Source organism: Podarcis cretensis (genome assembly GCF_951804945.1).
Source record: "Podarcis cretensis genome assembly, chromosome: 17".
Taxonomy (NCBI): domain Eukaryota; kingdom Metazoa; phylum Chordata; class Lepidosauria; order Squamata; family Lacertidae; genus Podarcis; species Podarcis cretensis.
The window spans coordinates 1,340,205-1,365,899 of NC_137187.1; the positions used below are offsets into that span (position 1 = coordinate 1,340,205).

The 25,695-nt window shown below is 43.1% G+C and overlaps 1 protein-coding gene across 10 annotated transcripts in view; it reads right to left on the reverse strand.

The window, feature by feature from the left end:
- The window catches only part of ADGRL3 (adhesion G protein-coupled receptor L3), a 563,586-nt gene that overhangs the window by 48,193 nt on the left and 489,698 nt on the right, over positions 1-25,695 (reverse strand). For 7 of the 10 annotated variants that reach the window (XM_079960222.1, XM_079960225.1, XM_079960218.1 and 4 more), the window contains one exon: positions 24,495-24,591. In XM_079960222.1, the coding sequence (XP_079816348.1) occupies positions 24,495-24,591 (97 nt within the window). Of the gene's footprint in view, positions 1-4,383; positions 4,513-8,956; positions 9,256-10,376; positions 11,690-24,494; positions 24,592-25,695 lie in introns of those variants that run through there. The other 3 variants (XM_079960216.1, XM_079960221.1, XM_079960217.1) reach the window with 3 other exon arrangements.

The window sequence follows — 25,695 nt, forward strand, 5'->3', positions numbered from 1 at the left end:
CTGAAGGGCCCTGGTCTCATGGGACAGAGCATTCCACCAGGCCGGAGCCATCAACTTGCATGTGACTGTGTATACGTGTGGTGCCAGGAAATAAACCATTTTTACGCTGCTCAGCCTCCCCGCCTAACAGCTGACACATGGGGTTAGTGCTGCTGCAGCAGATTTCTAGCGCATTCCCCAGCTGGCCCCAGAGCTTCAATTCCAGTTGTGCATATTCTTGGTACAGTATTTTTGATCTGGACTGCAGAAAGGGTGTTTAAATGAGCTTAAAGAAGCCAAAATTCCCCTGCTACTTTTCCTGAACATCTGTGCCTGCTGGATTCCACAGGAGATTTCACTACCAATGCTGTAATTTCCAAGTTTTGGAAATAATGCTCCTACTCGGGCACGGAAAAACGACACTCTTTTGGTACAAAATGTATCCTGTTGACCAGTGTCTCCCATTATATCCTCTCAAATTCTTCTCCCAAGGGTTGTAGTTTAATCGCTTATTTAAATAATGGCAGCAAAACATTTTAATTCTTCTTGCCCACCACGATAAAGCTTTTACATTTCCCAACACTGAGCTTTGTTCTGCTGCTAACTGTCCAGCTCTTCCTCTTGAAAACAATGGAGGCTTTCGCTTATCTCCACACTGTGTACACAGAGTTGCCCAGAGCTTGTAGTACCGGATTACCTTAACATCTCAGAGCACCATTGTATGGAATCTGTCACATTCTTTTTTCTAATCTTATAACATTTAAAGTATGCTTTTTAAAAGTAAATGCATACAGATATCTTGATGGCTTTTTCTAGTCCACAATTCTTTCTTTTTTTCTTATAAGAATAAAATTGTGGCATAAATTCTATTGTTGAAAAAGCACACACACTCTCTCTCTCTGTGTGATGCCTCTGTTTGCTAAACTAGGTAGGTAAAGGGATCCCTGACATTAGGTCCAGTTGTGACCAACTCTGGGGTTGCAGCGCTCATCTCTCTTTACTGGCTGAGGGAGCCGGCGTACAGCTTTTGGGTCACGTGGCCAGCAGGACTAAGCCACACACTAAAGCATGACAGCTGCTTTGTGAGTAATTCACAAAGCCAAAAAGAAAAGATGGCTCGTGGGATAATGGGTGAAGAATTTTAGCTGTGTTTTGTCAGGCTGCAGGTCAGGTTAGTATAGGCCAGGTTTCAGTGATGTCTAATAAGTATAATGGCTCTCTACTCTTACCTCACTATCAGATAACATTTTATACATGATAACAAACGGACAAAATCCTCGACTCTGTTCATGGTAACACAGTAAAGCATACTGAGGCAAGCTATCAAATGCCAATGGTTAGTATAGAATTCCATTACATGAAATGTATTTGCATATGAAATAGGTGGATGTGAAACAACGTGATATAAAATAAGCAATTGCTTCATTCAAAAAGCATACAGTTCTCATCACTGATTAAAATGGAACAAACAGTAACACTGTTCACTTCGTTCCCAGGGGACTGTGTGCTGTTTTTATTTACAATTTGGGTTCCAGTTAAAAACAGAGAGTATGGCCAATGAGATCAATGGAGCATGGTGCAAATCAATGTAGAGGAATCTCTGGCATAGATACTGATATTTGAAATGAAAGATCTTGTCAAAGTGCTGGAGCCAGGCTAAGTTGAATGCAGGTCCCTATGAAGTCAATGGGATGAGATAGTCAAGACTTGAGCTCTGCTGTGAAATCTGTGTAACTAACTTACCGTATTTTTTACTCTATAAGACTCACTTTTTCCCTCCTAAAAAGTAAGGGGGAAATGTGTGTGCGTCTTATGGAGCGAATGCAGGCTGCACAGCTATCCCAGAAGCCAGAACAGCAAGAGGGATTGCTGCTTTCGCAGGGGAAAGAAGGAATCTCTTCCACCCAACTTTGGCAATATAAAGGCTGCCATTTCCCCTTCTCTTTTGCCTTACCTATGAGTTCCAATTAGTCCTTGGGAGAGATGGGTATAGTTCATATTTTTTCAAAGGGAGACGGGCTGTTGCTTTGTTGCTCCAGCATGTTCTGCTGCAACCTGGGACTTTTCAACTGAGCACAAAGTAAGGTACCGTATTTTTTGCTCTATAAGACTCACTTTTCCCCTCCTAAAAAGTAAGGGGAAATGTGTGTGCGTCTTATGGAGTGAATGCAGGCTGCACAGCTATCCCAGAAGCCAGAACAGCAAGAGGGATCGCTGCTTTTGCTGCACAGCGATCCCTCTTGTTGTTCTGGCTTCTGAGATTCAGAATATTTTTTTTTCTTGTTTTCCTCCTCCAAAAACTAGGTGCGTCTTGTGGTCTGGTGCATCTTATAGAGCGGAAAATACGGTAGCTTGGTTCTCACTATAATATAATATAAAGTAATTTTAAAAATTGTATCTTGCTGTCAGGGGTTCAGGAGCAGAGGCACAGGGAGGAGAGGAGATGGAGAGCGAGGGGAGGAATCCGAGGGGAGCATAGGAGAAGAGGACAGTGGACCGAGGGATTCCACGAGCCTCTCCAGCGAATCGGAAGATTCACAGAAGGGGGCGCCAGTGGCCAGGGGTAGGGGGTTCCCAAGGGGAACCCCCCAGGAGCAAGGGGGGGAGCAGAGACTCCCAGAGCAGTAGTTGGAAATCAGGACCAGCTTTCCCACCAGAGCAGAGTGGGGGGGGAAGAGTCCCAAGGATCGGGGCCAGTGCTTTCCCCACCAGGGAGAGAAGATAAGGCAGGGCTGACCACACCTCCATCGGGGAGTCAGACAACGGAGGAGAGGTCAGATCCGGCCAGTATTCCGGAAGAGGGAAGCAGTGACAGAAGCAGTGTAACCGTCAGGAGGAAGGTCACTGGGTTGGCACGAGAGGCAAGTTCAAATGTACAGGAGCGCGGGACAGCAGAGAGTGAGGATTGGGAACCGGGTCCTAAAGCCCGCCGGAGGGAGGGGGAGGAGCTAAGCGACTCAGCGTCGGAAGAGTCCAGAAAGGGCAATGCCCCAGCGGGCAGGAGGACCCAGAGGAGGAGAGAGCAGCGTAAAAGGTGGAGCCGGGCTAGGATCTTAAACTGGTGTCAGAGGGGAGGAGACTCAGACGGTACTTCGCCGGTCTAGGCTTTAAGACGTAGAGCTGCGCGCTACGGCTTGGAAATGGAAACTGAACCTCAATAAAGATTTTGTACATAACTACAGCCTAGCGTTGGTCCTCTGTGAGCTGGGACCTAGAGGCAGCTCTGACACTTGCCATAGCTACCAGAGAACATTTGTGCATCAGAAATGAAATTTTATTTCTTCCAGTTTTATGGGGGATACAGAATTATCAATATTATTATCCAGTATAGAAAGTTACTTTTTGAGACTAAAAGGTAAATTTTGACATGATTAATGCTTCATATTAAGAAAAAAATTCTTTCACTGTTTATAATGGGCAAGTACCAGAGCAGTTTATGTGCTACATTAGCATTTTAATGTAACTAAATGCATTGCTTATATGAATAAAAAGTGCTATATGAAAAAATTGCAAAAGAAGTAGAATATCAAATAACATTTCATCTCTAGGAATGAAATGCTAATAAGACCATTCAGCATTTCATAATAGAAGTCTGTATTATTCAAAGAGGTGCTGTTTACACTTGTATTATCTTTGTGTAAAGAGACTGTCATGGCCAAAATCTCAGATAGCCATGTCAGACAAACTTCTCTGGCTTTACTGGTAAGATCTTTGTATTCTTATGCCAACTTCTTTGATTGCAGAATTCTACTTGACCCATCTGGAATGATACGCTGTGACTTCAGTCCTACTAAAGATGACTGCACTTAAGTCCTATTTAAACCAGCAGAACAATTTTGTTGTGACCACAGTAAGTCTCACTTATTTCAATGCGGATTAAACCAACTAAGTAGTTGGCCTGGGGCTTTTATTACTACTGCTAAATAACTAACTGCTGCTACTGCTGTTGTTTTTAAACAGCAGTTGGGGGTATAATCTTTCCTGGCCCAATCCTGCTCTGAATTTCAAAACTCAACAATAGCTTTGGCGTTTTTTAGCATTAAAAGGCTATTTTGATATCACTTACCTTGGACAGCGCTCCTGTTTCTCAAATGAATGTTTGACAAACAGATATACAAGAGATAAATGGATACAAGTGACCAAACACAACACTGAAAATATTAAAACAAAAGGTCATACACATCTGAATAGATCTGACTGATGGGTGTCTTTCAAAATTAATTTAGATCCGTTCAAGAAAAAAGCCTGGGAAAAATGGAAAAATGTTCTGAAATGGGTAGGGAAATAATTATTTGTGCTCAAAAATAAAGGGGAGGAAAGAAAAAGAAAGAAAGAAAAAATGTGCCTATAAAAGCCACATAAAATGGGACTCTCACTAGAAAAATGAGAGAAACTCCACCACACCTGGTGTGTTGTACATGCTGATAGAAGGGTTGTTATAGACGGCCGATTCCCCGAGCAATGTGTTATAAGGGTTGTTAGTGCCATGAGGACGAAGGAGAGCATTGGTTATAAGATGGTTAGCCATGGCTCCTGGAGCAGCCCAATAGGAAGACAGAGAAAAAAAAGCAAAAAAAGGTCAATCAGGCAAATATGATTAAAAAAAGAAAACATTCAGACTGACAACAATTTCAACAGTCCCGATTAAAAGCAGCCAGCTACTTCAACTGGGAAGCTAAATGCCACCAAAGCACAGATGTCACTGAGAATGCAAACAGAAAAGGATGGGCGGGATGCTAAACCAATCATTCAGGATGTCCCCAACCAACTGCTTAGAGTGTAAATGGAAGAGACACTCAGCATGTTTGCCACATAAAAAAAAGATGATGATCACTCTAAAGGAAAAGCCAAACAAATATAATGAGCGTAACTTAAAATAAAATGGCACATTTAACACCCACTGGAGTGAGTCATGGGTTTCCTCCAGATTTTGGGCTCCGCTGCTACACTCCCAATACAGACTGCTCTTTATTCACTTTTGGAACAGTTTACTGACGACGCAACATATAATGTGTTTATATATAATGTGATATGATTCATATTTACTTCTATGGGGGGGGGGGGTCAGCCCTGGGACAGGCTGTACCCTTAGAAAGCACTTTGTAATGACAGACAATGTAAAATTAAGATGTATACAATACTGGGAGTCAATACTCAGATATTATGGTATCCCCTTCCCATTTATAGTTCCTCGTTTTTTACAAGCACAACCTTCAAACTGGTAAGTGGCCAAATCAATGTTCATTTTCCATACAAGAATGTTAGGTCGGGGTGAGGGGATCTAGACCCTTGACATAAAGTCCACTAGTACGGAAGTTCTTTATAGTGTAATTCATAAAGACCAAGAATAGCAAAATAAATACGATAAGTCTATACAAACTAGTGTTAAAAGAAGATTGATACGAACAAGGGAAGTGCAGAAATAAGGATCCTTCTGAAAGCAGCCACAGGTCCCATAGGGATGGTAAAAAATTCTGGGGAGGATTTCCAGACAGAGATGGAGAGAATATAGTTTCTCAAGTACTTCATTTTTTTCTATGTCTTGGCAGCAAGGAGTGATATAAAAAGACTAGGAAAGAATTGCTGAAAAACTGTGATAATGAAAGAGGACTATTTTTTTTTGTGTTGGTACCCACACAGGGACATTTGCAACAATTACCTAAAGACACAGTCCAACCACCAACTACTGTGATCTGGTAGAGCTTTTATTCATTCTGATGGGGCTTGCATAGGATAATGCCCAGTTAGATTCTGCCCTAAGACAGAAACCCAAAACATTTCAGAGAGAAAAAAGAGAAAGAAAGAAAGAAAGAAAGAAAGAAAGAAAGAAAGAGAGAGAGGAGTGGGCGTACAATCAGATGGGGCTTGCTAAGGGTCAGCGCTCCATGGGGAAAAGGGCCTTGCGACACAACAGGCCCACTGAGCTCAGTGATAGTTTCTAAAGCATGCATATTATTGTACCAGCTAGGAGCTGCAGAAAAGCGATTTCTGCCTGATGACATCCTTATGTTGTTAACACAAATTGGTGCATAACTGATAGGATTAGATACTGTTGATACCAAACTACACAGCTGGCTCCCATGTGAGACTTAATGCAAATTGAAAAGGAAAAGGAAAAAGGAAACCATACATCCATATATGTACTGTATCTTGTTTAATCTCTCCAGCTAATCTACGCTGTTGTGTTAATTTTTCTGCTACAGCTGTTTGCCATACCTTGTGATACGTGAGCCACAATTAATAGCTGTACTATAAAATCTTTTTGAACAACCTGTTCGTTGTTCTCTAAAAATAATAACACCAAGAGAGGCTCTTGCTGAATTGCCTGTTGAACAATGTCGCCAATGGTAGTCAAAATAATATTCCATTTTTTTAAAAAATATACCACATTCCCACCACAGGTGAATCAATGACCTCTGTGCCTATCATTACCTTGAGCGCAACAGAGACATTCCCACTCAACAGGAGTAAGACGCATGTGTGTATCAACTTTAACATGACCTCCCAGGTTGTTGCAGAAATAGTTTTCAGGTGAAGCTGAACTACATAGGAGTTCCACTCAGTCTCTGTTAATTTTGTCTCTAGATCCACTTCCCAAGCTAGCTTTAGTCATCTGCCATTTTCAAGAGAATTTTAGCTGCACCCTTGTTCCTTTAGAGAATCTGCCTTGTTCGCCTTCTTGTAGAGAGTAAGAGAATTGGGGCAGATCCTCTGGTCATACCTCACCTGGAGTACTGTGTCCAGTTCTGGGCACCACAGTTCAAGAAGGACACGGACAAACTGGAACGTGTCCAGAGGAGGGCAACCATAATGGTCAAAGGCCTGGAAACTATGCCTTATGAGGAACGGCTAAGGGAGCTGGGCATGTTTAGCCCGGAGAAGAGGAGGTTAAGGGGTGATATGATAGCCATGTTCAAATATATAAAAGGATGTCACATAGAGGAGGGAGAAAGGTTGTTTTCTGCTGCTCCAGAGAAGCGGACACGGAGCAATGGTTCCAAACTACAAGAAAGAAGATTCCACCTAAACATTAGGAAGTACTTCCTGACAGTAAGAGCTGTTTGACAGTGGAATTTGCTGCCAAGGAGTGTGGTGGAGTCTCCTTCTTTGGAGGTCTTTAAGCAGAGGCTTGACAACCATATGTCAGGAGTGCTCTGATGGTGTTTCCTGCTTGGCAGGGGGTTGGACTCGATGGCCCTTGTGGTCTCTTCCAACTCTATGATTCTATGATTCTATGATTCTATGAGATCCTCCTTTCTCAAAGGAGTCATGACAAAAACCCGGCTTGAGTTCTTTAAAACCAGCTAACTTTTAAGCTAGGGAAGAGCAGCTCCAGTTTTTCCTCAGTAAGATTCTGTACTTTCCAATTTCCTCTACTTTTCTAGTATCTAAATTGTGTATATTTATCACAAGTCTACAAAGTGAGGATGCTCCAAAAATGATAGGAGCGGTTGTGGTTTTGGCTTCATTTTCTCTATACTAACTGGTTGAAAAGTAACAAAAAGCAAATCCGTAACTCTCAAGGAAGAGTTTAGCAAGGAGTGTTGGGCTATAAAATGAAAAATAAAATAAAATAAAAAACATCCTGTCAATCAGTGCTGGGCCTAAGAATTCCCCTAGTGGTTTATATGCTTAGCAGACAAGGTTCAAAGAGCTGTAATGTGGAATATGCCAAGAGAAAGCGCAAGAGCTGCAAGTCAGTCACCCTTCTTACCATCCAAGTTACAACTGCTTATTTATTTTATGTCCCGCTTCATCCCCAACACTCTGAACAACTTTGCACAATACAGTGGTGCCTCGCAAGACGCAAAGAATCCGTTCCGCGAGTCTCTTCATCTAGCGGTTTTTTCGTCTTGCGAAGCAAGCCCATTAGCGGCTTAGCGGATTAACGCTATTAGCGGCTTAGCGGCTATTAGCGGCTTAGAAAAAGGGAGAAAAAAGCAAGCCCATAGGGAAATTCGCCTTGCAAAGCGCCTCAAAAACGGAAAAACCTTTCGTCCAGCGGGTTTTTCGTCTTGCGAGGCATTCGTCTTGCGGGGCACCACTGTACTTTAAAAGTTACACTAAAAAGGGGGGAAATGTAGATTGTTCTGCCTGACTAGCAAAACCGCTCATGCAGGCTGCGATTGAGACGAAACAGATGGCAGTTGAACTTGCTATGTGTGTTCACATTTGGACGTGAACTGGGCCAGTGTCTGGGGCCAGGTCCCCCTTTGCTGTCTCTCTGATCGTGGTGGCAGAGTTATTGCTGGGAAGGAGGGATTAGAATGGGAAGCCATAGCACACAGGTAGGCAATGCGGGGATCTGCAAATGATGTAAGCCTACAATTGTCATTAGCCATGCTGGCAGGAGATGATGGAAGATGGAGTCAAACAAAACATGGAGAGACCATGTTGGCTACCCCTGTGCTATGGCAGTTTTGGGATCCTAGGTTTACAGCCAAAGATTTGTCAGGGTATTACGAATCAACACGCCTTCTCCAACCCCAATGTTTGTGTCTCTTTCACTCTCCTCTTATTACGCAAGACCTACCTGACAAATCCCCTTCTCTCTAGGCTCCTCTCCTCCCTCATACCAGCTTCCATCTTAGTCCAGTCCTTCTCCTTCCATAGACCTTTCTTCCTCCCCTGACCCTATCTAGAAGCAGAATGGTTTAACGACTGAGAGTCATAACTGGCTACCCCATAGTCATGGCCAGAGTCTTCATCATCACTGAAACCCCTGGAATAAAGAGCGAAAGACCAACTTTGAAGTCAAATAGGATGGCCACAATTCTATCAACGATGATTAAGGGTCTGCAGTTGGATGAGGAAACCTGAAGAACTCTAATGCACATTTGCATATCACACAAAAAGATTAGGAGGCACAATGATTTGAGACAGCTACAGAAAATAGGGACTGGCTGTGTGTCATTGACTCATTGGGGACGTCAAACCACCTGACATTGCAACAAGAAAGAAGGAGATCCCACACAGGTAAGTGTTTGAGGTTGACTTTATTGGTTTGCCCATTACCTCACTGGATTGCCTAGTGGTTAATGCAAGTAGCAAACAGGTCAGGGCAAAGAGTCTATATGGCTCCCTGAATGTCACTTCCTCATAGCTCTTTTTCTGTGGGTTCCATTTCGTGCTTTTCTGCCCACTCCTGGTGTTCCCCGCTTTTCCACGGCTTTTGTCTTCTGATGTCCCAGCTTTGATGTAGAAGTGGAGTGAGTGGACAAGCTCTACCAGGCGCTGTGCGGAGCATGAATAACTCCTCTGGGAAAAGCTCTTGAACTGAAGATACATGGACAAGAGTTGAAGTCAGGCTGTGTTTCCGTAGATGCAACTTCCCTAGCTGCGACCACCGCCTCTGTGGGCAACGGGGGAACCCCAGCTGACAAAGCGCCTCAGTCCGAGTGACAAACCGTCAAGGTTCATATGCGAGTTAGGCACGCAAGGCACACGCAAGCACACACATACACACACACAGGCACACAGCTCGCCCTTCCTCAGATGATCTGTGCAGATCACCTAGGAAAAGGTTATCACCTTCTCTCCACTCAGGAGGGGTGAGACTGGCATTCCCATTGTGTTTTCTCTTTTATCATTATGTATAATTTGCTAGTTTGGTCATAGGTGTGGGGTCCCATAACTTAACTCATTTACGTACATTGCTGAAAATTGCTCATATTTGCAAGCAAGATTTTGGTTGTAGTGACCTTTTTAAATGTTTGTGCTTTTGAATGAACAGTGTAATTCAGGAGAAAGCAATGGATCTAGTGGAAGAGACTATTCTGTGATCTTTCCTAATAATATATGAATTATTTTCCAGAGCACTTTTTTTTATTTTACCTATGGGACATTCCCACTATATATCAAAAGTTCCTCCTCTGCTCCTTCAACATTTCCAAGAGAATAATAATTATTAAACTTCTTTATTAATACTAGGGTCTTATACCACCTTGCTGTTACTTCAAAGCCTTTTCCCTCTAATTGCTGATTTATATTCTTTATTTTCCCAGATCTTCCTAGATATATTATCTGCTATACTTTGGATGTAGCTGACAATCAAGTGTTTTACTTGCTTTGGTTCAGACCAGTATTTTAAAAGTGACTTATACATTGAAAATAAAAAGTCATTCTTAATAATTATAAATATTTTTTAAAGCTGATTCTTCTCTTATGGTGCAATCCTATACACATTTACCTGGGAGTAAGCACCACTGAACTCAGTGGGGGTTACTTCTGCATAGACATAACTAGGATTGCACACTTAGTTGCACATTAGAGCTTAGATGTTCAATGAGTAATGCATTTGAACATAGTCAAACCATGGAAGACTCAAACCTCGTAATTTCCTTTTAATCTGGAATAAGAATGTTATGCATCAAAATATCTTTATACTGGAAAAAGTCTTTCTGAACTTTTTAAAAAATAATTTTTATTTTTTATTTTGCAAATACAAACCAAAAGAAGAACAATGCAAGGAAGAAAACAATTGATCAACAACATATTTCTAGGGGTCACTACACAGCGACTCACATTTGGTACAATTCCATATCCTAAGCTTATAAATTAGACTATCACTTATTACTGTACTTTTGAAGGAACCGAGCCATATGGATTAATATGCCTAGATTGAAACATGATTTAAAATAATCTATCACTGATCTAAGCAGTGAGATAGTTCAACCTAGATACAGCTTGTACTGCCCCTATAGTCTTAAACTTGGTATTTTACTTTTGCATCCTTTGTGGATAGTCAGTGGAGGTGGAACCAGTTAATTGGAGTTTACACATCTTCTGCCATCATGTCCATAAGAAATGCCTAAAATCTCTTGACTACAAAGTTAATGTCAGTTTGCCTGAAATGACTGATTTAACAGCACCTCTGAAGCTAAATGTAACTTGACATGTCAAAGGAAGTTTATCAGAAATACCACCAAGGGAAAGGAAATCTCACCTTCCTACAGAGTGGCTTCGTAACGAATTGTATATAGTGGCTGAGAAGGTCAAGTATTCTGGCTGAATGTTTGGCGGTGCTATTGGAACACCAAGGACTCTTCTACTGTCACAGTCCTACATCCACCGAAAAGCTTCAACCTTTGCTTGCTTTACACATCCCATTCCATTCGGTCTCTTGCAAGATGCCCCTCAGAGAAATAAACTCTTACTGATTCTAGCAAACTAAGGCCATACAGAGACAACAGACAAAGTTGTAACTATTCCCTAAAACGCACGTTACGAGGATGACATGCTTACAGCTCCAGTTCCTGCAGCTCTAAAAAGATGGGGCAATACAATGGCACCTCCATTCAGGATTAACTGTATGGAGTAAAAAGGATGCCATAAAGTGCTTCCAAGACATTCTGTTGTGGGCAACCTTCTGGGGGCGGCGTATCATTGGGGGGGTGGGGGGTGGGAGGCATAAAAGGGGCAAAAGCAAAAATGGATGTGATTCTTCCTTTTGTACAGTAGGCTATATTCCAGTCATGCAGAAATCAGAAGTTTCTACATTCCACACACCCCTCCTCCTCCATTCTCCATCTAAGCAACGAACAGGCATTGTTACACTTCAATGGCATTCCAGCTAGGCGTTTAGCAGGACTGGAGAGCGATCTGTGGCCTGGGGGAAATCCCAAGGTTTGGAAAGAGAGGCCTGGTTCCCTGAGCTACATGTTCTTGAGACTTCTATATGGTGGCCAGGCTGCTCTGGAGGATGATATATCTGAAGCCAAAGAAAATAAATGTTCAGTGCTAAATGCTAAGTGTTGCACAGGAACTCCTCTATGGAAGAAACACAGAAGCATTGGGCAAGGCTAACCTCTACGCTCAAGCTGAAACGTAAAAGGATTGGGTGTGCTTATTCCACAAGGCAGGTCACTGTCTTTATGAACTGATGTTGAATGAGGCCAACTTTCATGGCTGATAAAATAAGGCTGGTCTTAAAAGATCCCGGTCCCCACCCCCCGCCCTAAGGAACTCCTTTCCAACACCAAGTCATAATGAAATTGTTGCTGCTGGCATCAAATAGGACAACGGATGTTAAACCTGAGGCAAACACAAGATTGGTGTTACTTGTTACTGAGAGCAAATTCAACACATTTGTGTCTGTGATATAGACACTAATTTTCTTCAGCCCGTGTTGTTTCATCTTTTCTCATATTTGGGGGTAAAAGCTCCTGGATGATGTTGTTGAGAACATCAGAGCAACGGGTTACATGCCTATCAATGAACCTATTGAAAGGTTCAGCAACAGAACTGTAACTCAGCCGCAGATTGATTGGGTGAGACACCACAGCCTACATCTCAAATCACACTAAATGATCATGTTGTGAGGTCTTCAGAAAGAACGGCCACTTATTTGGGGGGAAGGTGAACTTGTGGGCAACCCCCCACCCCATTATCTGAGTGTGCAGAATACACAATGCTAAAGAAACCAACCCCATTCACACAGCACTGCACTGCTCATTTTCCAAAAAAGGAAAACCGGAAGAGTTGCCAAACCCAAGGGTGCAGCTCTTTATTTTCCTTTAAGGCTTGTTCACTATCAAATCACAATATGGAGAAATGCCCATTGTGCTACTCCAGCAGGGCCAGCTTGGGATGCTTTGCCACTTAAGAAAAACAGAAAATGCGCCCCCTGCCTTGTCCTTCTCTGCTGTCTCTCCCATAACCCACTGCTGCCAAAGTGGGGAGATGGGTGATAAGAGTCATGGTTCTAGGGGAGGAAGGAGCCTTGCAGGAAACACAGTTCTGGAATAGGAGGGTAGATTAATTCATAATATTCAGTAGTCAAAGAATTTAACCAATCCACGGCAAACTAAGGAAGGTGCCAATAGTTCACAGCCCAACAGAGTTAAAACTCTTTACACTTAACTCTTTTGTTGGCTTGTGGTCAGTGGAGTGAAGCATATGGAACTGAGCACAGGATCGCAGCACAAATTATCAATGGGTATTATGAATTGAGTCTATACACTGTCTTTCATTGAAAGAAACACAACCAAGGCTTTTCACAAACAAATGAAACAAGTTATAGCCCTACAACCGATAAAACCAAGTTAAAACATCAACATTGTAGGCAGAAACACCTGGAATTGGTATTAATAGTCAGAGAAATGCCTGGGGTAAACAGATACATTTTCAATTGTTGGTGGAAACAACCATATGCAGGGAGATTGTTCCTCATGGTAGGGGCCATCACAGAGAAAGCCCTTCTCTGCACCATGGTAAGATGTCTACAAGTTGTGGCAGGGTTAATAGGGCTTCTTCCACAGATGGAAGCGACCAAGGTGGTCTGTATTGGGAATGCCTGGTTAGGAGCTTTTCGGAACCTTATCAACCAGGAGTAAAACCTTGAACTTGGATCAGTAGCTAAATGGTGCCCAGTGCAACTCATTCAGAAGAGTTGCATTGAGCAACCTGGTTCCTGCATTCTGCAGCAAGCTGCAGTTTCCAAACAAACCTCAAGGGCAGCTCCACATAAAGTCTTTTATAGTAATCCACTATTGAGGTTACCAGTGCATGAATCACAAAGCTATCCCTGTCCAGGAATGAACTGAAGCGGGCAATCCCTGCTGGTGATGTTGCTTGGGCCTGCAGTGACAGTGACAAACCCAGGAGCATCCCTCAGACTATAGACCTCTTCCTTCAGAGGAAGTGTAACCACTACCAGAGTAGATTAACACCCCAAGCTTCAGATCCAAGAACTGATCACTCACAGGGGCTGTTGTCTTTTCAGATTCAACTTCAGTTTATTGGCCTCCATCCATCCTACCAGTACATCCAGTCTCTGTTTTGGACCTGACAGACACTCCAGACACAGAGCAGCAAATTAATGACACCTTGCCCTAAATCTACTGATGACTGCTCCCAAAGGCTTTATATAGATGTCAAAGGAAAAGGACCCCTGGACGATTAGGTCCAGTCAAAGGCGACTATGGGGTTGCAGCGCTCATCTTGTTTTGAGGCCGAGGGAACCGGCGTTTGTTCACAGACAGCTCTCCGGGTCATGTGGCCAGGTTGACTAAACCGCTTCTGGCGCAACGGAACACCATGATGGAAAAAAGAGCGCATGGAAACGCTATTTACCTTCCTGCTGCAGCAGTGCCTATTTATCTACTTGCACTGGCGTGCTTTCAAACTGCTAGGTTGGCAGCAGCTGGGACTGAGCAACGGGAGCTCACCCCGTCATGGGGATTCGAACCGCTGACTTTCTGATTGGCAAGCCCAAGAGGCTCAGCGCCACCCACATTAAATGGCATTTGTCATGGTGCCGAGCACCCTGTGTTTACCCAATGCTACTTTCTGGCACAAACCCGGCAGGTCGATTTACACACCGCTTTTCCTTCTTTTTTTGCGGGAGGAGTGAACATAACGTCTTACAGTCGTGAAATGCCACTGCTTCTGCTACCCTCAGAGGACAACCCCATATTTTTCTTCCACTCCCGAGTGGAGTGAGACAGATAAGGTTTCAGAATATCTGGTATTGTTTACAGAACAAGAAGCCTGGCTTCCTCCACTGGTGACAAGTTGCTTTTAATAAGATTTCTAGAGTGATGCTTTCAACTCACCCAAGTACTGTTTACCTTATTTCTTGGACTGGAGTGCCCTCTAGAGTCTTTAAGAACCTCCTGCAGTCCTCTCTGATTGCTCTTTTCATTGCAATCTTTCCGGGTTCCTGAGACCGTATACCCTTGTCTCCAGAGAGGGGCCCTAGCATATCACTGGGCTTACCCTGCCAGATACTTCTAGCCAGATATTTTGCCCTGTCTTTCTTCCTTTTCTGTTTTCTCTTTCTGCTGCTTTTGCTATTTCTGTGATTTACACAGCAGCTGGGAGATTGTGGAGAAACCAGGTTGCTGGGGATTTGTGCATCCTGTTCGGTGGTGTTTATATCCATTTGGGCTGAGTGTGGCATGGCTCTGATTCCCATCCATGCCCAACTCGCTACAGAAGGAGGAGCTGAGCAGTGACCCATGAGCGAACCCTCTGCGAAGGAGCATGTCAAAACGGGTGTGATAAAAGCCATAAACTTCTCATTGGCAATTTTCATACAGCATGAAAGACAACCAAGGGTTTCTTGAGTAAACTAGAATTGGTGGTGCAGCCTTGAAAGGGCTGCAGAAATTGCTGTCTGGGAATCTTCTATAGGAGGACGGTTTGCTCCCACTATACTCTCTTGGTATATTTCCAAATAAAGAAAACACTACAAAAACAGCACAACAGTCCTGCGCTCTCTTCTGTAAAGGAAACCCTATAATACTGGGAAGCGAGGGGCTTGTAACAATACCATAATTAAAACAAATCCATTTAAAATCTAAAAATCTCAACACAGCTAGCCTAATTAGCATATTTCTTTTATATATTTAAAAGCTATCGTTCTGGAACATGTCCTTCACTTTAATTGGATCACGTCCCAGTAAAATGACATTTATCAGTGTGAATGCCCTCCTAAATAAATATTTTTTCCAGCTTTTGTGGAAGCCCCCAGCAAGCTAATCACTGGAATGTTCAGAGAGACGGCACCACCACAGAGAAAACCCTTTCGGCGTCACCCTGGCTGTATCAAATGTCATGGGATACATCAGCATCGAGATGTAGAGAGAAATTAAAGTCCAACCCCTAATTAAGCCTTACAAAAACAACACTCATTTAAACAGAAAAAGCATGTAAATGAACGGCTCCCCATGTTTTTAGGTAGAAGCAGAGTGACCAAATGTAAATTTTGATACTGAAGTTGGAAAATATGCCTTCATCAGTGGATCATTTTAAAGTCTGCCTAGAAATAACACCCACACCCCTACCTGCCTCCAGGTATCCCTGCTAAGTTAGCTCTGCTGTATATTGTTTCAGCAGCACAAACAACAGCTTGATTATATTTGGAGAGAAGACGAGGTGGTGGGAGACCTCATTCTGAAACCACTCAGGTTTCACTTGGGATGGAAATCATGGTATTAGGTTATGAATTTTAATTTCCTTTCAGACTCAGATTCCCACTGTTTGAATTTGAGATTAATTTGCTCGACTCATTATGAGAGAACGTACATGAAACTGAAATTAAACTGATTATATATAAATACAGTTGCCATAACACTCTATTCCTTTTTCCTGTTTAAGTTTCAGATTATGTCTTTGCAGATCACATAAAATACTTTAAATATTTATACATTCAAGGTTGCTATTGCCAATTTCCAATTGCAGGCGAGCCTGATCAGGATTGGGGCTACAGCGAGACAGTTATAGCTTTTTTAAAAACAACAACAACACACTTTTCTCTCGTGAGAGAATCAGAATTAATTAAAATGCTATTGGTGGAGATATTTCAGTTTAGATACGAAGAAGAGAAGAAGGTTTAGAGTTTGTGCTTCCTTCAGACGAAATGGGTGTTCATATCATCACCACTTAAGTCAGGATAAGCCTGAAGTTGTAATTTTTCTGCAGTGTGCTTCATATCGCTTCCCAGACCCCCAGCTGTTCACATCAACATATCTTAATTAGTATCAGACCAGTTTCTGTTTGTGTGCACACCAACTGGTGTAATCTGTAACCTTGACAGATTAGAGAACTGGTCCCAAACAAACAAAATGAATTTTAACAGGGAGAAATGTAAAGTATTGCACTTGGGCAAAAAAAATGAGAGGCACAAATACAAGATGGGTGACACCTGGCTTGAGAGCAGTACATGTGAAAAGGATCTAGGAGTCTTGGTTGACCACAAACTTGACATGAGCCAACAGTGTGACGCGGCAGCTAAAAAAGCCAATGCAATTCTGGGCGGCATCAATAGGAGTATAGCATCTAGACCAAGGGAAGTAATAGTGCCACTGTATTCTGCTCTGGTCAGACCTCACCTGGAGTACTGTGTCCAGTTCTGGGCACCACAGTTCAAGAAGGACACTGACAAACTGGAACGTGTCCAGAGGAGGGCAACCAAAATGGTCAAAGGCCTGGAAACGATGCCTTATGAGGAACGGCTAAGGGAGCTGGGCATGTTTAGCCCGGAGAAGAGGAGGTTAAGGGGTGATATGATAGCCATGTTCAAATATATAAAAGGATGTCACATAGAGGAGGGAGAAAGGTTGTTTTCTGCTGCTCCAGAGAAGCGGACACGGAGCCATGGCTCCAAACTACAAGAAAGAAGATTCCACCTAAACATTAGGAAGAACTTCCTGACAGTAAGAGCTGTTTGACAGTGGAATTTGCTGCCAAGGAGTGTGGTGGAGTCTCCTTCTTTGGAGGTCTTTAAGCAGAGGCTTGACAACCATATGTCAGGAGTGCTCTGATGGTGTTTCCTGCTTGGCAGGGGGTTGGACTCGATGGCCCTTGTGGTCTCTTCCAACTCTATGATTCTATGATTCTATGATTCTAAGGGGAGTGCATAGGGCAGGAATCTCTTCACCCCATGCAAAGGTGTTCACATCTTGACTGGAGACACCTTGGATCGGCTTAAGGACCGATCAGTGTGAAGCTGAGTTGAGAAACAACTGCATCAAACTGGATGTTTTAGCTGAGTTTCCTGCATCGCAGGGGGTTGGACTAGATGACCCAGGGGGTCCCTTCCAACTCTACAATTCTATGAAACTGTAGTATTTCCAAACCAAGGGTACATGTGCATTTTTGATGAATAAAATCCAAGCACCGGAATCACACAGTAAGAGCACAGTGAAATGTGTGGACACAGTCAAATACCTTTCCTAACCTGTTCGGTTCTGAAGGAAAAATTACCGAAAGCATGGGGGATTTATATATAAAAAATGTCTGTCTCGTTTTTAAAAAGGCCACAGCTCATGTAAAGGGAGATTTAAATATTAATTAAATATTAGGGGTTGAGAGTTTTCAGAAAAGCTTGGGTCCGATCCCATTAGCATTCTCTCTCCTCGCCCCCCTGTACTTTTACTTCACCGTGATTTTCATCTCATACATTCCCCAACCTGTTGCAGCCTCGCTACTTCTTTAAGGTAAAGGTAAAGGGACCCCTGACCATTAGCTCCAGTCGTGGCTGACTCTGGGGTTGCGGCGCTCATCTCGCTTTACTGGCCGAAGGAGCCGGCGTACAGCTTCTGGGTCATGTGGCCAGCATGAAAAAGCCACTTCTGGCGAACCAGTGCAGCGCATGGAAACGCCATTTACCTTCCCGCCGGAGTGGTACCTATTTATCTACTTGCACTTTGACGTGCTTTCGAACTGCTAGGTTGGCAGGAGCTGGAACCGAACGACGGGAGCTCACCCCGCCACGGGGATTCGAACCGCCGACCTTCTGATCGGCAAGTCCTAGGCTCTGTGGTTTAACTCACAGCGTGTTATTGCTCCTGCACTGTCGATTTCCAGATGAACCAGCCACCTACTGTTTTATTGCTGTTTTCCGTGCGAGTGGCTTTGACCTTGCTGGACAGCATTTCTATTGTTTTTTAGGCTACTTCTCAGTGCACACCTTTGTAGGTCCACACCCATGTGCTTCGACTGAAAGCCAGTTCCCCAAACCTTCACTTTCCAGGCAAGGACGGGCATGACTATGATATGCCCAACTTAATGCCCTTCTCTCAGGAGAACAGTTCCCCAGCCCAGCCCAGGCCCTTACTGAGCACAAAAAGGCTGCGCCGCTCACCATGGATCTTCGGGCTCAGAGCATTATTGTGTATTGTTTCTTTCGTGTGATTTCCCCACCACCCCCAGCCAGTGAAGGCTTTCTTTCTCTCTCCCCTTCCATGCAAGTAAAAAGGAGAATAATAATATTTTTTTATTTATACCCCACCCTCCCCAGCCAAGACCGGGCTCAGGGTGGCTAACAACCAATAAAAAAAACAAGTTGATTAAAATACAAATTTTAAAAAGATTAAAATACAACATTAAAACATTAGGATGCAGCCTCTTCACAGGAGGAGAAAGGAAAAAGGAAAGAGGGGGAGGGGATCAAGTTGATTCCAAGCCAAAGGCCAGGTGGAACAACTCTGTCTTACAGGCCCTGCGGAAAGAGATCAGATCCTGCAGGGCCCTGGTCTCATGAGGCAGAGCGTTCCATCAAGTTGGGGCCAGAGTTGAAAAGGCCCTGGCTCTGGTTGAAGCCAATCTAACTTCCTTAGAGCCCAGGACCACTAGGGTGTTGCTATTTATGGACCTTAAGGTCCTCCGTGGGGCATACCAGGAGAGGCGGTCCCATAGGTACGAGGGTCCTAGGCCGAAGAGGCCTGAAAGGTCAGAACCAGCACCTTAAACCTGATCCTGTACTCCACCGGGAGCCAGTGCAACTGGAAAAGCACTGGGTGAATATGCTCCCATGGCAGGGACCCCATGAGGAGCCTCGCTGCAGCATTCTGCACCTGCTGGAGTTTCTGGGACAGCTTCAAGGGCAGCCCCGCGTAGAGCGAATTACAGTAGTCAAGCCTGGAGATGACCGTCGCAAAGAATCACTGTGGCCAGGTTGGAGAATGATCTATTTATTAATTCACATTGGGGGTGGGGAGACTGGCTAAATATCCCAAAAAATGCTAGTGGTGGGAGAAGCCCATCTTTACCAGGGACCGTTGGGGAGAACAGGGTTCCTGCTGGTGGGGGAACAGATTCCACTAAAGAGTATTTCTTTTAGATCCAGCCTCTTAATGGAGGGATTGCACCATTAACTTGTATTAACTTGTCTGCGGAGATGGGAAGGTGTGTATGCATGCGTGTATTTGAATAAAAAAAATGAGAAAGTCTATGCCGTACACATGACTAAAGACCCTCCCACTTTTTATTGCGGTTCACAGTGGCATGTCACATGGAATGCTGTGATAAACAAGGGAGATACAGCAATGTATTCTATACAGTGTGTGCCACGAACAGCAGTTGCTTTTGTGAAAACTACCGGTACAGTTGTACCTTAGAAGTTGAATGGAAAATGTTGCGCAAGTCCGTTTGACTTCCAAAACTTTTGGAAACCAAAGTGTGGCTTCTGATTGGCTGCGGGAAGCTCCTGCAGCCAATCGGAAGCCCCGTGAGATGTTTGGCTTCCAAAAATAGTTTGCAAACCGGAACAGTCACTTCCGGGTTTGCGGCGTCGGGAGCTGATTTGTTCGTCAACTAAGCTGTTCGAAAACCAAGGTACGACTGTACAGGGATACCTCACCAGTGAAAGAGGCGGGGGGATTGCATAAGTTAAAAGTGCCCAGCAGCCAAAGTCCTCGAGATCAATGCTTTGCTATTTGGTTTAATTTTATTTCATATACAAAGTGGCTCAGGAGCAACAGGGACGACAGGGGAATGTGAACGTCTGGATTTAGTACAGCTCAAGTTTGCTTCCCAACTTCTTTTTTTTGGAAATAAAAACTAATTGTAATTGTTTTGATTTGGTAAGAAGCCGAGAATAAAGTTTAAGCTATTGACGGACGCGAAAGAGAGAGGAGGCTTCGCCCTGCCAGACCTGAAATTATATTATGAAGCATCTTGTCTCTGCTGGTTGAAGGAATGGATGAAATTAGAAAATACTGAACTATTAGACCTAGAAGGATTTGATAACAGATTTGGGTGGCACGCTTATTTATGGTATGACAAAAAGCGAGTACATAAAGGTTTTGAAAACCACATCATAAGAAAATCTCTGATAGAGGTTTGGGAAAAGTATAAAAACTTGTTGGAAGCCAAAACTCTGTATTGGTTATCACCATTAGAGGCGTTGAGTGTGAAAAAAATCAATATGAAAGGGGGATGGACAACTTATCAGAACCTAATAACAAAAATTGAAGGCAAATGGAGTTTGAAGCTGTTTGAGGTAGTTAAGGAATATGTTAATGATTGGCTGCATTATTTTCAAATCAATGAAATGTTTAAAAAAGATTTAAGATTAAGAGGCTTTGAGGATAAAGAGTCGAAATTTCAGAAAGAAATAATAAATTGTGATTTTAAAGTTCTGGCTAAAATGTACAAGATATTACTAGAGTGGCACACAAAGGACGAAGAGATAAAATCGGTTATGATTGACTGGGCCAAAGATTTTGGATATAATATACAAATGGTGGATTGGGAAAAATTATGGAAAGAAGGTTTAAGATTCACTGCATGTACAACAATAAAAGAAAATGTGATGAAAATGATGTATCGATGGTATGTAACACCAGTGAAGTTAGCAAGGATGTATAAAGGATGTAACAAATGTTGGAAATGTAAAGAAAAAGAGGGTACATTCTATCATATGTGGTGGGAGTGTAAGAAAGTAAAAAGCTTTTGGGAAATGATATATAATGAATTGAAGAAAATGTTTAAGTACACTTTTGTTAAGAAACCAGAAGCGTTTTTACTTGGTATTACAGGGAATGAGATTAATAAGAAAGAAAAGAAGTTATTTTTATATGCAGTGACTGCAGCAAGAATACTGATGGCTCAGAAATGGAAGCAGGAGGAGTTGCCTACACTAGATGAATGGAGAATGAAGATGACGGACTATGCAGAACTCGATAGACTGACTGGAAGGATCCGAAATCGACGAGATCAGAGATTTATAGAAGATTGGGAAAAGTTTACAGAACATATGCATAAATTAAGTGATAATCAAATAACGTTTGTAAGCTTTAATGAAGCTCTGTAAGAAGAAATGTTAGAATATGAGTAAGATTAAGAAATTATAAAAACAATTGAAGAAAGGCTTTAGAAATGTGTAAGAAATTAAGAAGGGAAGGAGTATCAGGCAAGTTGAGGGAAGTCAAAAAGAGAATGGATATAAAAAAGATGTACGATTTGTATAAATTTTGTATTGGAAAAATTGAATAAAAATAATTTATAAATAAAAAAAGAAATATAGAGAGTGGAAAAAAAAGTAATTGTTTTGATTTGGACCGTGGACTCCTATGCAAATACTAGAGACCACACATCCTTTTCCTCTTGGCATGTTTTATTATTGATTTAATAGATTACATAGCTGCATACTGCATTTCCTTATTAGCAGTTGTGACAACCTATCTTCTGTTTCTTTTTCTGCAGTCTGTCGTTATAAAACTGAATAAAAATACGTGAAAAACAAACACAAATGAAAGTAGACAGCACCTTGGCAAGGGAGGTAGGAGTGTGTTGGGGGGGGGGTACTGCCTCTGTCCTCTCCCCTCCTGAGCACAAAGCTCCTCAGGCTGCCACAAACCGGCCTGATCAGTTTCATTTTGTTCTCGTTTTGTTTATGGTCACTAACTTGTGCTGTGTTATGAAGGAGCGTCTCCACCCCCATCGTTCTGCCCGGACGCTGAGGTCCAGCGCCGAGGGCCTTCTGGCGGTTCCCTCATTGCGAGAAGCAAAGCTACAGGGAACCAGGCAGAGGGCCTTCTCGGTAGTGGCGCCCGACCTGTGGAACGCCCTCCCACCCAATGTCAAAGAGAACAACAACTACCAGACTTTTAGAAGACATCTGAAGGCAGCCCTGTTTAGGGAAGCTTTTAATGTTTGATGTATTGCAGTGTTTTAATTTTTTTTATTTTATTTTTTTGGAAGCCGCCCAGAGTGGCTGGGGAAGCCCAGCCAGATGGGCGGGGTATAAATATATTATTATTATTATTATTATTATTATTATTATTATTATTATTATTTGGTATTTGATATTTTAATTGCTGGGAGCTACCACAAGCATCACCAACCGGAGACTGGTTTCTCTTAGTGTTAAATGTGCTTAAGGTTGGTGGAGGAAGAGTGGTTGCTCTTCAGAAGGTGTGTGTGATCCTCTCACCTGTGGTCATGTTTCATCCACAGTAGCCTTAAATCATATATATTTCTCTTCACCTTAATTTGACAGTGGATATGTTTAGGAACCAGCACATAAGGGTCGCCAAAGCATTGCCTTGAAAGGGACTAACACACATTTTCCAATATGATGCCCAGAAAAAAAACAACACCACATTTTAGGGTTCCCCCTGAAATTATAGAAAGAGAGTGGTTGCCAGATCACAACCTCAAGATTCCACCTAAGCCCTGGTTTCTCTGAGAAGCAGAGAGGGCTCTCCTGTGCCCCCTTTTCCTACTCCTCAAGTGTTGCAGAGCAAAACTTTGAGTTTTGCCTATTTGCTCCATAAGATTGGAAGGGATGAGTGTGAGGGGGCAGAGGAGGAACAATGTAGAGAAGCTGCCTCTTGATATTTTTTGTTGTTGCTCCAGAGCTGTTAACAGACGGGATCTTCGAGCATCAATATGGAGCTAGTAGGCAACTGCCTTTGCTAAACATTTCATGCTTGTGTTGACAAAGGTGATAAAACTATTCCAAAGACGTGCATTTCTTATAACACTATTCAGCTGCTGCCTAATTTCTAAGCTTGGAAATTCAAATTCACTCAGCTCGTAATGCTCATTTCAAAGATGAGGCTGGATTATGGTGCCAAAAACTCCTATCTGGTTCAAATTTTAATCCAACACAAAGAACACTATCAATCCTCTCTCCAAAAACCTTCATCTCTCCAGGTTAAGTGATGACGCCCTCATTTGCACACCCAAAAAGCAGGGAGTGAGAAGGATGGCTAATATGAGAGATTCAACTTCATCATTCCTGAGGGCATCAGGAAAATGGCAGCTGACGGCTGGTGGATGCTGGGAGAAGAGCTGGACAGCAGTGGTGAATTTTGCCCTCACCTGGTTTTGACCCCCCCCCATGACAAGAGCTTTTAGATGGTTGTGCTGATTTGCCACCACTCAAAACCCTTCCCTGTCCCACTTACCATCTTTGTGGCTCCATCAGCAGTTGACCAGGACCGCCGGGAAAGTAGGTTTCCCAGCATCACTGACAGGTGTCAGTAGCACTGGGAAAACATCATTTCCCAGGGCTCCTGGCACCTCGCATGCAGCCGGGGAAGCCTGTGGTATGCCAGAAAAGAGTGAGGGGAGAAAGCCCTCCTATCTTTCCTTTATTCCACCATTGCAGCTGCTACAGCAGCAGGGAAGGAATCAGGAGGACAGATCACTGAGAATGAGTGTTGCCAGATCATCAGGGATGTGGTAGGATGTGTATTGGGCCTGAATAGATCAACTTGTTTCCCTAGATTTCTGAACTCAATTTTGAGCCTGGTTCTCCTCCTCACATTCTAAGCAGAGAATTTCCCACAGTCCTCTGGAGAGCTGAGAGGCATCCATTTTGGACACAGAGGATGATGGTCTGGGCACACATTATGCAGATGGTTTTCACCTTTACAAAGCCTTCCAAATTGCTTTTTACCTGGGATAACAGCACTTAGCAGACTATATCACTCCATAATTGCCCATTTCATTGCTACCAGTGAAGCTTGACAACCTCCATTTCTTGGCACCAGAAGTTGACTATGGAAATATTCTGCCTCACTCCCCGCCTTCCCCCCAAATCCCTGCTGCAACCGCAGCAATATTTGTGAAAACACATGCTAAAAATGAATAAGCATTTTTAAAAAATCATTTTCGCTTAATGAAAAGCAGTGCATAAAGCACTTTTTAAAATTCTCCATGGACATAATTTAATCCAAAGGAACGAGGTGCAGCACATTTCAAGGTCGACAAAGCATTGCCGTTTAGATTCCTTAGTAATTACAAAGGTCATACGTATCTGATAAGTCCATAATTACCTCTGTTAAGTGACGCTGAACTGTTTATATCACCAGTGATGAAGGATGACTCCGACTGCTTTCGGACAGTGTCATTCCACATCCTGCGAATGCGACTCTGGAGAAGGGCAAAAGGAAGGGGCAGAAAGTGAATCTCAAGCAGAGCATCTACAGCAGGCTTTGCCAACCTGCCGCTTCCCAGATGGTTTTGAGTACAACTCCCATTCACCTGTATATACATGCAGGTCCCGCTATCTAGACACTTCTTGTATGAAAATTCACTTATCCAAACATGAGTACCCAAACCTTGCTATACACATCACAGAGTCAGATATCCAAATAGCTGGACATGTGTGCAGTACTGTAAACAAATAAGCAGTCTTAAACAAGCCTTTCTTTCTTTTTTTTGCTGGTTTGCAGCATCTTGTTTCGCCACAAACCATGGTGGGAGGGAGGGAGGGGAGAGATCAGACAAGTAAGAGCATTTCCCCCTTTTTTGTTTGCTTCTTGCAAGATTTCAGAGGGCTTCCCCATCATTTTGTGGTCAAAATTAGGTGCTTGGGAACACATTAGAATTTTCCCCATAGGAAACAATGGAAATGGTTGACTCTTTATGCAAACTCTTGACTAAGAGACGATTTTCTGAGAGTGCGTTGTGTTCAGATAGTGAGAACTGCGTGCAGTAGTCAGTCACCCCTTGCATACAGCAGAACATGAATCTGCTTTGTCCAGAATCCTGATTCCAACTAGAAGCTCACAAAGAGGCCTGAAACAATAGATCTTCTACAGTGGTGCCTCGCAAGACGAAAAGAATCCGTTCCACGAGTCTCTTCGTCTAGCGGTTTTTTCGTCTTGCGAAGCAAGCCCATTGACGGCTTAGCGGCTTAGCGCTATTAGCGCTATTAGCGGCTTTTAGCGGCTTATCGGCTTAGCGGATAAGCAGATAAGCGGCTTAGTGGCTTAGAAAAAGGGGGAAAAAAGAAAAAAAACCCCGCAGGAACTCGCAAGACATTTTCGTCTTGCGAAGCAAGCCCATAGGAAATTCGTTTTGCGAAGCGCCTCCAAAACGGAAAACTCTTTCGTCTAGCGAGTTTTCCGTCTTGCGAGGCATTCACCTTGCGGGGCATCACTGTATTTTAAAAGCCTTTAAATGCAGACTATTTAAAAAGGTAAAGGTACCCCTGCCCGTATGGGCCAGTCTTGACAGACTCTGGGGTTGTGC